Raw genomic sequence first — 11,738 nt, 5'->3', positions numbered from 1 at the left:
GCTTTGTGGGTTCCTTTACCCGCTGAGCCACTGTGCTAGCCCGCCACCTTTATTTGAAGCAGCACCTCTCAGTGAGCCCAAGATAACCAATCTGGCAGGATTAGCTGCCCAGGGAGTTCCAGGGATCTGTCTGTCTTTGCATGCACCCCCCCACCGCCCGCCACTCTGTGTTGGCAGAGGGACCCGGGGATCTGAACCCAGGTCCTCAACTCTTTTGTGTCAGGCACTTTCCTGACTGGGTCATCTCCAGCCCCAACCGTCTTTTAAAGATGTTGCCTGGGTACCCAGGCTTCTTAGGGCATCATCACTGGTGGGCATCAACCCTTGACAGCTCCACGGGGCTGGCCACTTAGACCGGCCCAGAGTGGGCTGCAGGTTTAGAGAAAGGATTGGAAGAACTCACAGGTTGGTCATGTGCCACTTTTTAAATATAACATTTATTGCTTAGATGGTTTGATACAGAACAGCTTTCTTTTCATTCTGAATCTGGAAGTTCTATACAACTGAGTACAAAGAGAAACAAAAAGTACCAAAACCAAACTTGTGATTCTGTTCATGTGGCATAAACCAGTTTTGTACATAACATGTAGCAGCAGTTTTTAAGTTCCCTTTAGAAAAATATGAATTCTACAGGTATTATTGTTTCCTGTTTAATGCATGGGCTGAAATCATCAGGATCAACTTCTCGAGGAAAGAGAGGAGAAAGAGACGCACGGAGGATGATCTGTCTGAAATCGGCATCTGACTCAGGGAGGCGTCCGAGGAGCTGCTTGGGAAACAGCCCCACGGGGCCCTTTGTCTTGTTTTCACAGCCAGGTATCTTATGTAGTGATTGAGTCTCAGCGTTGTGTCCATTAAAGAGAAAAACAAAACAAAAAAAAACAAAACAAACAACAAAACCAAGAAAAAATTTGCACCTCAAATTTTTTTCAGACGATCCATATATATATATACATATATAATATATATATATTTGTAAAAGCCCTGAGGAGAAAGAGAATCAAACAAAATGTATAGAAACAAATTAGCTGGACATGCAAACTAAACTATGATTCACCCAGCGTTTAAACAAATCACAAATTTCACAGTTTAATATGGGGGGAGGAAGGCGGGCAGGACAACAGACAAATAATACATCTCTCAACCTCACTAATAAAATGTGGCAAGACCTTATTGACTATGAAGGAATAGATCAGACTAAATAAAGCTTTAAATCAATAGTGATTATTGCGAGCTGCAGCCCCGGCTATGGCTGCTGCTGGGAGCCAATCCCTGCTACATCTTACCGCAGCGTAGAGTTCAGTCACGGCTTCTCTCCACAAGATGATGAGTTTAGTGTGGAGAGTTGCATAGAGAAACAAAACACAAGAAACCCCAAACAACAACAATGAAGCTAACAATCATAATTATAATAAAAAATAACCAAGGGATGCAGGAGCTGGCTTTAACTTAAAAGACCATGGGGCCACTGGGTTCTGATTTCTCTCTACAGTAAATAAAATCTCAATTTTAAACTGGTTCATACATCCCTAATACAGTTAAAAATCATATATATCTCAACACTTTTCATATGCAAATATATTGCTTTTTCATTATCTCTAGAATATCTATCTTCCATTAAAGTCGGGGTGGTTGGATTTTAGCCACTAGAGACTGGTGGACAGAAGGGTACGCATGTCTCAGGGACAGAGGAACACAGGGAGCCACTGGGTGAGGGGAAGAAGAGGAGCAGAGGTAGACCTCCCTGAGAGAAGTCTTGAGGCTCTGCAGGCAAGGGGCAAGGCCAGGGGCTCTAGTAGCAGTGTGGCTCAGGCATCCTCGGGTCTCAGCTACAGGACAGGGTGCTTGCTGAACAGAGGTCAGCTACAGTAGGAGCGGTTCCTTTTTGCTGATGAAGGAAGTCTACTGCCTACGGAGAACACTCAGGAACAAAGGGAACCCGGCCTTTGTGCACCGGGAGATTGACCAATCAGGAAGCGCTGCTCTCTCCCAGCAGCCCCACACTGAAGGTGCAGGAAGACAGCCCTCTAGTCTAACCCTGGCTCGCGCGCACGCGCAGTTCAGATCATCATCACCAGCAGTAGTATCTCATTGCTTTTCAAAGACAGTAGCACAGCAGGGGGAAGGCTTGGACACGGCTCAGCAGGAAGACTGGGAGGCCTTGCCAGCTGTCTCTGAGGTGCCCCAGGCATGGCCTGGCATCTGGGATGCCTGCTTCCCACCACACATGCATCCTTTTCCCTCTGAGCCACTCCTCAGCCATGCTCGGAAGCCCACTCCTGGCCCCTGCTGGCTTCTACAGCCACTGAAGTAAGGCTTGTCTGCATACAGTAGAAGAGCCATCACTGGTGTGCCAACAAAGCTTCAGGCACACATTGTGCGGGGACCAGGCGGCAGTGCGGGTCTCCCAGGGCAAATATTGCCCATTTGTTTCTGCTGAATGCAGAGCCCAGCAAACTGATGAACTAATAATAATAATATAATAATATTAATAACATACTGAATGGGGAGAAGGGAAAAATCAATGACATCCAGGTATGTCCTCCATAGGTTACGCTGCTGAGGAGGCCATTCTTCTCTGTAAATTAAGAATTTGAACAGTAACCATTTCTAACACGGAGAGAGTGGAGACACGTGAGGTTGAAGCTAGACTCTTTCCTGGCTTTGGCTCACGCCACACTGGAACTCTGCACCAACCACATCCACTAACAAAGACCAGCTCATGGCTCCTCCACCAGGTGACCCAGAGACAAAAGGTCTAGCTTAGAAATCAGCCTCGCACCCTCTTCCCTCTGGTCATGTACATGAAATTCACATCATTTTCTTCCAGTTATTGGCTACGGGGATCCAAGGGTTAGGCTTTCTTCTTCTGTTTCCAGCTCACAGAACAAACAGTACTATCACAGGTTCACAGAAACAAGCTCAAACATACCAACACAAAAAGGTAATGTTAATGCTTAAATGAAGAGATACTCCCAACAATTCATTAAAATACGTTTTGTTAAAACGCCATGGGGGGCGTGTCATACCCACAGTGACATGGGAGAACCCATAAGTAGTTAAGGCACTGGAGCAGGCGTACTGGGGCCGGGAGCATGCACACTGGGTAAGGCTATGGCACGAGCTGGTTGGCCGCACTGCCTGTCTCTTTCCTCTCTCCAGACAGCTGGAGGACACCGAGAAAAATCTTGTGAAATCTATATTCGGGAGGCTCTGCTAGCTTTATCTGTGTGCTGATGGGGACAGGGCAAGCTGTCATTCCATCCCCAGGAGCTGTGAGGCACTGTCGGTGGCCGCCAGGATTGGGGCAGGCCTCTTGGCACACAGCTCCAGTAAGTCTTGCACAAGGGCTGCGGGGTTCTCGGAGTCTGTTTCACCTGGAGACACCTGCTCCTTGGGTGTGCTGTGGCTAGGCTCAGCTGCCTGTTCTACGGCAGTCTTCTCCTCCTGGCTACAATCCTTCCCCGAACTGGCCGGGTTCTCTTTCCGGCTCCTGGTGATGGCCACATGGTTGCTGGTACTGGGAGCTGAGTCGGCCTCACTCTCGGAGACAGCGTTGTTAGCACTGTGGGTGGACTCATCCTCACTGTCCTCCTCAGCCCGCTCATCCTTGTCGCTGTCCTTCCCATGGTGCTTGCTGTGCCTGGCTTTCTGGTGGATCCGCTGGTGTCGAACTAGGCTGTGCTTTAAGGTGAAGGTTCGCTCACAGGTCTGACACTTATATGGCCTTTCTCCTGAGCAACGAGAGAAGGAAAATGAGATGTCCATTAACACAAAGGCCACTGGTTCCTAGCTCCTTGCTCTACATGAATGCAGCAGCATCCAGAACTAAATAAATAAGCCTTGCTGCTTAGGGAGAGCCATCTTTTCTTTTTCTAAAATAATTTATTTAACTTTTTGTTTTGTTTTCGTTTTTTGAGACACGGTTTCTTTATAGCTCTGGAGCCTGTCCTGGACCTTGCTCTGTAGACAAGGCTGGCCTTGAACTCAAGAGATTTGCCCCTGCCTCCCAAGTGTTGGGATTAAAGGCGTGTGCCACCACTACCCAGCCTAACTTTATGTTATGTGCATAAGGTGTCAAATTCCCTGAAACTGGAGTTACAGACAGCTGTGAGCGGCCATGTGGGTGCTGGGAACTGAACCCAGGTCCTCTGGAAGAATAGCCAGTGATCTTAACCGCTAAACCATCTGACCAGCCCTAGGGAGAGCCCTCTTATTTGCCACAACTGGTAAGACTAGGAGTCACATTCTTTCCCCTGTTCCTCTCAACTAAGTCTTCCACATACCGATCTTAAAAGAATCCCAGAAGCAAGGAGTCCTGTAGGAGGACTGAATGGTTCTTGCCCAGGCACTGCATGGCCAGCAACAATCCCCTCAATCATGGCACAAGGAGGCGTAGCTGGGCTTTTCCCCATAGCTTACATACCAAGTTGCCACAGCTGAGAACATCTCTGGCCAGAACAAGGTCCCATGTAGGGCCAAGGCTGCTTGTGTGTGTGTGTGGGGGGGGGGGCATGAAATGAGATATGGACGATGGGTTGGGGTGCTCTCTTTGGAGGGATGCTTCTATCTTTCAGCTTCATGGTTCTATCCAGGTCTCCCCCCTACCCATCAAAATAACAGGAACTTCTGTGGTCATTGCAGCTCTAGCCCCCAGGTGGCAGGCTGAGCCCCACAAGGAACAAGTCCCCACCTACCTAATAACAGACGACACATGGGACACACGGGGTCATCACAACATAGGCCAAGCCAGCACCTGACTTCCCTGGCATATATACCCCCCTGTGTCCTCCTTAGCATCTGGCTGACATATGCCCACTGTTCTTGTTCTAGAAGTCTGTGGACAGGGCAGCCACCCTATCTATAGAGGCCAAGACTAGAACTGAGTGGCCGAGGAAGAGTGCTTTCCAATGTACTGCTTGCTGCAGAAGGCCCCCTCACCTGCCCTGGTTTTCCCAGCTCAAAGGACAACCAAACCTAGCCAGTTTTCTCAAATGAGCCCTGGAATTGACTTGGGTTTGGTCTCTCATACCTGTGTGTGACCTCATGTGCCGGGTGAGGTCCTGCAGGGACCAGAAGCGCTTGTTGCATACACTGCAAACCTTCTTCCTCTTGTCCGCCTTACTGGCCATGCTTCTGGGGGAGTCTGTCTTTGGTCTCTTGTCACCGCCACTCCTCTTCTCGGCTGTGCCTTCCCCGTCAGAGGGGCCCTCTGTTTCTTCATTCTGTTTCTCCACGGAGGCCTCCCTGGTCCCTGGGCTTGGGTCTATTGCTGGGGACTCAGCAGGCTTCTCCTCAGGCTCAGGGGAAGACGAGGGCCCCTCGGCTGCTCTGCCAGCACTCTCATTCTCCAGCTCAGGTGCCTCCTTCTCCTCCTTGGGCTCCTGGCAGCTGTGTGCCTTCCTGTGGCGGCTCAGGGTGCCCAGAAACTTGAAGTTCTTTCCACAGGTATTGCAGGTATGCTTCTGGTCCTGCTGGGCTGTGCCTTGGCTGTCCACAGTGCCTGCCTCACTCTCTGCCAGCTTAAAGTCCATCAGCTTGCTGGCAAAGTCAAGATCCAAGCTCTGGTTGCTGGCTGTGTCTTCCTCCGGGGCATCTGCATCCCTGGTGCTTTCTTCCACGCCACATTCTTCCTCTGGCTCTGGGTTCTCCTCTGTCCCCTTTTCTTCCTCGTTCTCAGGAGGGGCTGCCTCTGTTTTGGCCTCTTTCACCTGGAGGTCCTGTGTAGCTGGGCTGAGCTCCACGGCTCCCTCTGATGGTGGCAGCTCTTTATCCCGGGCTGTGAGGTCCAGCACCTCACCAGGGGTAGTCAATGCGTCTGTGTCTGACTGGCTGTCTGTGTAAGCAAGCAAAAGAGGGAAGGGGTTCAGATGAGGTGATACTGAGATGCCCTTTTCAAGGGCTTTACTGGGACTTGGCTGGACCCACCCTGGCAGCCTGGATACTAAACATAGTGAGGACTTTTTGAACCGGGAGTTGTAAAGGACCAAGCTAGCCTTCACACTCCCAGTTAAACAGATGGGTTCTTGTGCCTCGGAACTCCTGACCTACCTCCACTGTCACACCCACGTTCATTCAGCTGTTCCCCCCCCCCACCCCAAGGAAGGTGTAGTGACTCAGGCAGTGCAGACAGGAGAGGGTGTGCATTCCAGAAACTCGCAGCACTAGGGAGGTTGAAGAAGCCAAGTTATAAAGGTTATCTTTCCAGTGCAAAGAGCTTTTACGAACATGCAACACACACAAAAACGACCCCCTCCCCATCTTCCAAACGTGGTCCTCAAGGAGTTTCACAGAAAACGACCCACATGTGGGTTCTGTTTACATGGTCCACAGGCACATCACCAGGTAGAGGCCAGAGCAGAGGAACAACGCACCGCACCTGTGAACAATGCATGCGGAGGACCTTCAACACAAACCTGGGCACAAGCATTCGGGGAGGGATGGCAGGTGGCTCTGAGGGGCTGTGAGAGTGTGGGTGAGCATGACGACAGGGACCTAGAGGGTGGATCTCCTGTACACGGTGATGTCTACCTCCCACAGCAAAACCAGACACAGGAAGTCCGTGACAACATCACACACCAAAGCCAGGCACATTAGTGCAGACCTGCACTCTTCAGAGCCTAAAGCAGGTAGACAAGAGCTGGAGGCCAGGTTGGGCTTCTCACAGTGAGTTCAAGGCCAGCCTGAACTATGAGATGGTATCAAAACAAACAACAACAAAAAAACCAAAAAACAAAAACACCCCAAAACAAAACAAAAAAAAAGAAAAAAAAAGAAAAATAAACAGAAAGATACAAAAAAAAAAATTAACCACACTGAACAATATCAGGAACATAACCTTTTCTCTTCTAGGGTTTAATAAGGACGTAATGGTTCTAACAGCACAATGGAACCTGGCTGAGAACTACTGTTGAGCTGTGGACTTAAAGTCCAATTTATTACTGTAGATTTTCAGTGTTTCCTCTGAACCCCAAGTGGAAACTTGGGATTTTACAGCACATAGAGAAGGTGTACCCCTGATAGACACACCTCTGATCAGTGCTTGAGGCAGTCGAGACTCTTGCTGTGGTAGAAGACCACCATATGCCTATCATTCCTTCCCGGTGTCACAAGCTCCATCATGTGCCATCAAGGCGGGCCTGGTGGCTTGCCCCTGACATGGGATGTATACTTCACAGCTGCGACCAAGTCTCCGTCTGTGTCAATTCATCGGTTTCATTCTTACTGTGCTTGGTAGAGGTTACTGTCTGGGTGTCTCAGGAGACTTCAGAATTAAACCAGTAATCATGGCATGAAGATAACTTGTGACAAGAAACAGCAATCCTGAGAGATGTACACTTAAGTACTTAAGGCTATACTTAAACACCTATGCTCATTTTCTGAAGTTACAGAGAGCATCTATGGGATGGGCTTGGTTTAAACTCTGCAACAAAAGCATAGGATACATTAGATTGCTCGCTTTGTGTGTACACGCATGGGTTTTTGTGCACACGTGTTTGGAAACCAGAGGTCAATGTCTGCTGTCTTCCCCCATCTCTATTTTATTTTTTTTTGAGACTAATCTGAAGCTTGTTAATTGGCCAGACTGACTGGCCAGCAAGCTCCAAGGGTCCTCTTTCATCTTGTCTGTTGCTGTCACAGTTCAGGGATTTTAGGCACAAGCCACCACTACAGGTTTGTTTTTTAATGGATGCTGGGGACTGAACTTAGGTCCTCATGCTTGTGTGTCAAGCACTTTTTGGAAAGAGTCATTCTACTTTTTTCTAGTATACCCTAGGCTGCTCCTATTATTATTATTATTATTATTATTATTATTAATTTTTTTTTTGGGGGCAAACCATGATTTCTTTCTTTTTTGAAACAGGAGGTTGCTATGTATCCTAGGCTGGTCTTGAACTTGGGCTTCTCCCATCTTCGGCCCAGAGTAGCATGCACTCAGTACATAGGCTGTTTGAATGTATTTAAAATGATAAACTTATAAAAATATGCTGGGTGGTGGTGGTGGCACACGCCTTTAATTCCAGCACTCAGAAGGCAGAGGCAGATCTCTGAGTTGGAGGTCAGCCTGGTCTACAGAGCGAGTTCCAGGACAGCCAGGAATTCACAGAGAAACTGTGTCTCAAAAATAAATAAAAAATTAAAAAATAAAAAGACACACAAAAACAACATACCCCAAACCCAAAACCCATTTATAAAAGTAAAAATGAATTCTGAAACCAAATTCGAGTACTAGCACTAAGATGCCCCATGATCCAGTTCTGAGGGCGGATAAATTCTATGTACAATTAAGCTAACGATTGAGAAGTGGCTTGGTTGCACTCCAAACTTCCACTAGGGGGAGTGGTAGTCTGTGACCCGATTGGGAACAATAGACTCACAGATGGCGAGTGAGGAGGTGACTGGAAAGGCCGAGTCCTACTATGGCTTCTCCTCAAATGTAGGCGGCTGAGCTCCCCACTTCCTATGGGCAAGGCAGCCTTAAAAGAGCACAATGTTTCTGTCCCATCAGTCTCCTCTTAGTGTCCGTGACACTTAAAGAAAATTGCTGGGGGAAGCAGAAGGAACCCTAATGGACAGTGAGTGCCCAGTTCCTCCTACAGGGCAGCAGATTCTGCTGGTCATCTCCAGTCCTAGAAATGCAATGTCACTCAGCTAATGCGACAGATGCAACTGACCTATAGTGATGGACAGTTTTGCCTGCACTTTGCCTGATGTGTTCAGGCATGGGGAGCACTTTTGGGTACCAGGTGTGTGTGGACAACAGGACTTCAGGGTTGGTAAGAGTGCCTTCCATTACGGAATAGTTAAAAAGGTCGTGCCCAGGCACTACCAATGTGATGTCTACTTCATGCATCACTGAGAACCAAGAAGATTCCTCAAGGGCAGAGTAGGCCACATCTGCCCAGCAGAGGGAAGAGTTTCAATTTAAAACTGAGTATTTAATACAGCCCTCGAAGGGGAAACTGTCCCCCACCACAGTATTTTTAGCCCTGGGTGTGGGAGAAATCTGGGGTGCATTTTCACGGAAGATCTCATGTGGTTGGAAAAGTCACACTGACATCATAAAACATGTTCAGCTATTTAAAAGAATTCAATCTATGCACATATAAACCAAACCTCAAAAACTTCAGGAACATCCTTGTCATTTCCTGTCTTTTTAAAACAGAGTCTGTTCCGGGGTTGAGGATGTGGTTCAGGTGTTAGAACACCTGCCTACCCAAGCTGATGGACTTGGGAAGCACTCCAGAGCTAGGAGCAGCAGGACCAAAAATTCAAGGTCATCCTCGAGTTTGAGGACAACCTGAGCTATCCTGTCTCCAAGGTCAAAACCAGAAAAGAATTTTTAAAGGAAACCTGTTTAACACCTGTCTCCTATTCTGCCTCTCTCCCTCCTAAATTTGCTCTCTCCAGTCATAAGCTGTGTCTAGAGCTTAAACAGACACTTATCCCTTTGATAGTTTCACAACTCTCAGTGACTTCCTTCCTCAGAGGCTTTGTCCCTTTAAGAAAATCTATATAACTTCTGGGGCAGGGCCTTGGAAAAAGAAAACCTGCAACTGTAAACTTAAAAAGTAAATACACCACAGGCTAACACTTGGTGCCAAAGCTAAGTAAGCTCAAACCATAAATTCTGACTGATCTCTGCTGTAAGCAGAGGCGTTCCTGTGAACATCCTCCACTATGAGCTGGATGCAGAGACTTCCCTCCTAGAAGCAACCCCTGTGTCAGCTGCCTTCCCCCTTGAACTGGTTAGGGAAGAATCACAGGACAGTTCTGTAAAACAGACTGTAAGAAAACGTTCCAGTCTAATAGGTACTGTGGCAATGACGGTTAAACATTAACTGTACAGTCTGCGGCAAAGACAGATGCTGCAGTGCCTTGGGCTTCCTGGAGTCTGAGACTGGGCTTGGCTCACAGGGAGTCAGCCATGGCAGGATAACTTTCTTTACTCAAAGATCTTGGAGAATTATGTGGAAATGAAGTCAGGGGTGGGGGAAAGCCAGTGAAGCAGCTGGACCCTTCTTGCCCTTAGAGGGTCTACCCGGGTAGAAGGACCCAGCAAGCCAAAGGCATTCCATTGCTTTTAAAGTCTGAGTGAAGGTGTGGGACGGGGAGATAGAGCAGACTTCCCCACTGGGATCAGCTCTCTTTGAAATCCAGTCCACTGTGATGTGTCATCACTGAGGGAAGGACAAGGAAGTCAGGGTTTGGATTAATGACTGTCACTCTGTCCACGCTGACTCCCAGGGCTGGGGTGCCACCCAAACTACATGGCCCTCTATCCCACCCAAATCTCAGGAAGAAAAGAAACAAGACACAACCGTAACCCTAGATAAACACACCTGTGGCTTAGATTCAAGCAAGGAGCAAATGCCAGCTTTCAACACCCACAGAGCTGAACCCGCATCTGCAATGCCCTCACCCCTACCTGGGCGGACTAGGTGGCCTGCAGCAGCTTGGTTTTATATGGTGTGTTTTGGGGGTTAGGAGGTAGCATACTTGAGTAGTCAGATTATGGAATGTATTGAAGAGAGGACATGAGTAAATATAGAAGCCGAAGGGGTGAGGGTGGCATAACAGGAATGGGGCAGTGTTAATTACTCTGTAGGGGTCGGAGGGAGGAAGCACAAATCAGCACAGGAGAATAATACCCGGATCCAGGTCAAGCAAAGTTATGATTAAAGAAAGGACATGCAGAGTGCTTGTTCAAACAAGGACAGGTTTATACTGGGAAAGAATTATCGAAAAGAAACACCTTGCCTTGCCCCACCAAGAACCCCTCCCCATCTAAGAGCTTGGGGGTCACAGTTCCTGCAGTACTGAGTCTACTGGACAAGAGCTGCTTAAGAAGGCTGCAGAGGCTGGGTCCCCCAAACTTCAGAGCTGTACATTTCCTTCAGGGATGTACATCAGGAGCTGAAAGTATACAACATGAGGATATCCCGCCTTCCAGGATCAGAACAATGGCAATTTCTGGAAGGAAGGTGCTGGTTCTCCCGCTTAGCATTTCCAATGTGTCCAAGGCACTGACACTATGTCCCCAGCTCCACAGGCCTGGGTGTCAGTCAGCTTAGGCAGGAGTCGGGCACAAGGCCCCCTATGTGGAGACTGCACAGTGCAGGTCTCCAGTTCACACAGCTTTAGCCGAGCTCTGGGGAGCGCCCTCTCTCTGGTTCTCCATCACCTGGAGGCTCTACCTGTGCTATCATGGGATCCAACATCACCCTCTTTGGGGGGAATAAGCCCGTTTCTTCTCAGGGAGCAGGTGGTAACTCCGTGTTTGCGCAACTGGTGGCGTTCACAGTTAGATTTGGTAGAAAAGAAGGCATCGCATTTTTGACAGGGGAAGGGTTTCTGACCTGAAGCAGGAAAAAAAAATATGTATTTATCTGACTTTCTACTGCAATGAAAAAGCAAAGTTGCTTTTGATCTACTCTCCTTGGACTGCTGGCATCTGTTCACCCCTCCACCCTTTCATTTTAAGAAAATAAGAGAAACACACTTAAAACACAATCAAAAGCAGACGACAACTAAAATAATCATTTTCCATTAGCCTTCATGTAACGGAAGCTGTCTTCAAGTGGCTAGAAGAAAGTTAACCATGAAACCAAGATACACGTGTTTCAGTAAGACAGTAAAAAAGTGTTAACACCGCCACAAGGACCTTAAGGCATGGCAAGCAATACCCATAAACCAGACAAAAACCATCCCCTTCCAGCCTGGCAGGCAATACTGAA

General features: G+C 48.1%; 1 protein-coding gene across 8 annotated transcripts in view; it reads right to left on the bottom strand.

Annotated features, from left to right (window-relative positions):
- Positions 1 to 418: 418 nt before the first annotated feature.
- Rreb1 (ras responsive element binding protein 1) overlaps positions 419 to 11,738 on the bottom strand; it is a 180,122-nt gene continuing 168,802 nt past the window's right edge. For 7 of the 8 annotated variants that reach the window (XM_038335485.1, XM_038335483.1, XM_038335479.1 and 4 more), the window contains exons 11-13: positions 11,199 to 11,360; positions 5,033 to 5,836; positions 419 to 3,734 (exon numbers count right to left, since the gene is read on the bottom strand). In XM_038335485.1, the coding sequence (XP_038191413.1) occupies positions 3,256 to 3,734; positions 5,033 to 5,836; positions 11,199 to 11,360 (1,445 nt within the window). In that variant the 3' untranslated portion in view covers positions 419 to 3,255. The remainder of the gene's footprint in view (positions 3,735 to 5,032; positions 5,837 to 11,198; positions 11,361 to 11,738) is intronic. The other variant, XM_038335487.1, reaches the window with a different exon arrangement.

Source organism: Arvicola amphibius, chromosome 6 (genome assembly GCF_903992535.2).
Source record: "Arvicola amphibius chromosome 6, mArvAmp1.2, whole genome shotgun sequence".
Taxonomy (NCBI): domain Eukaryota; kingdom Metazoa; phylum Chordata; class Mammalia; order Rodentia; family Cricetidae; genus Arvicola; species Arvicola amphibius.
Note: the sequence above shows the minus strand (reverse complement) of the source record. Positions and strands in the feature narration are given on the sequence as shown.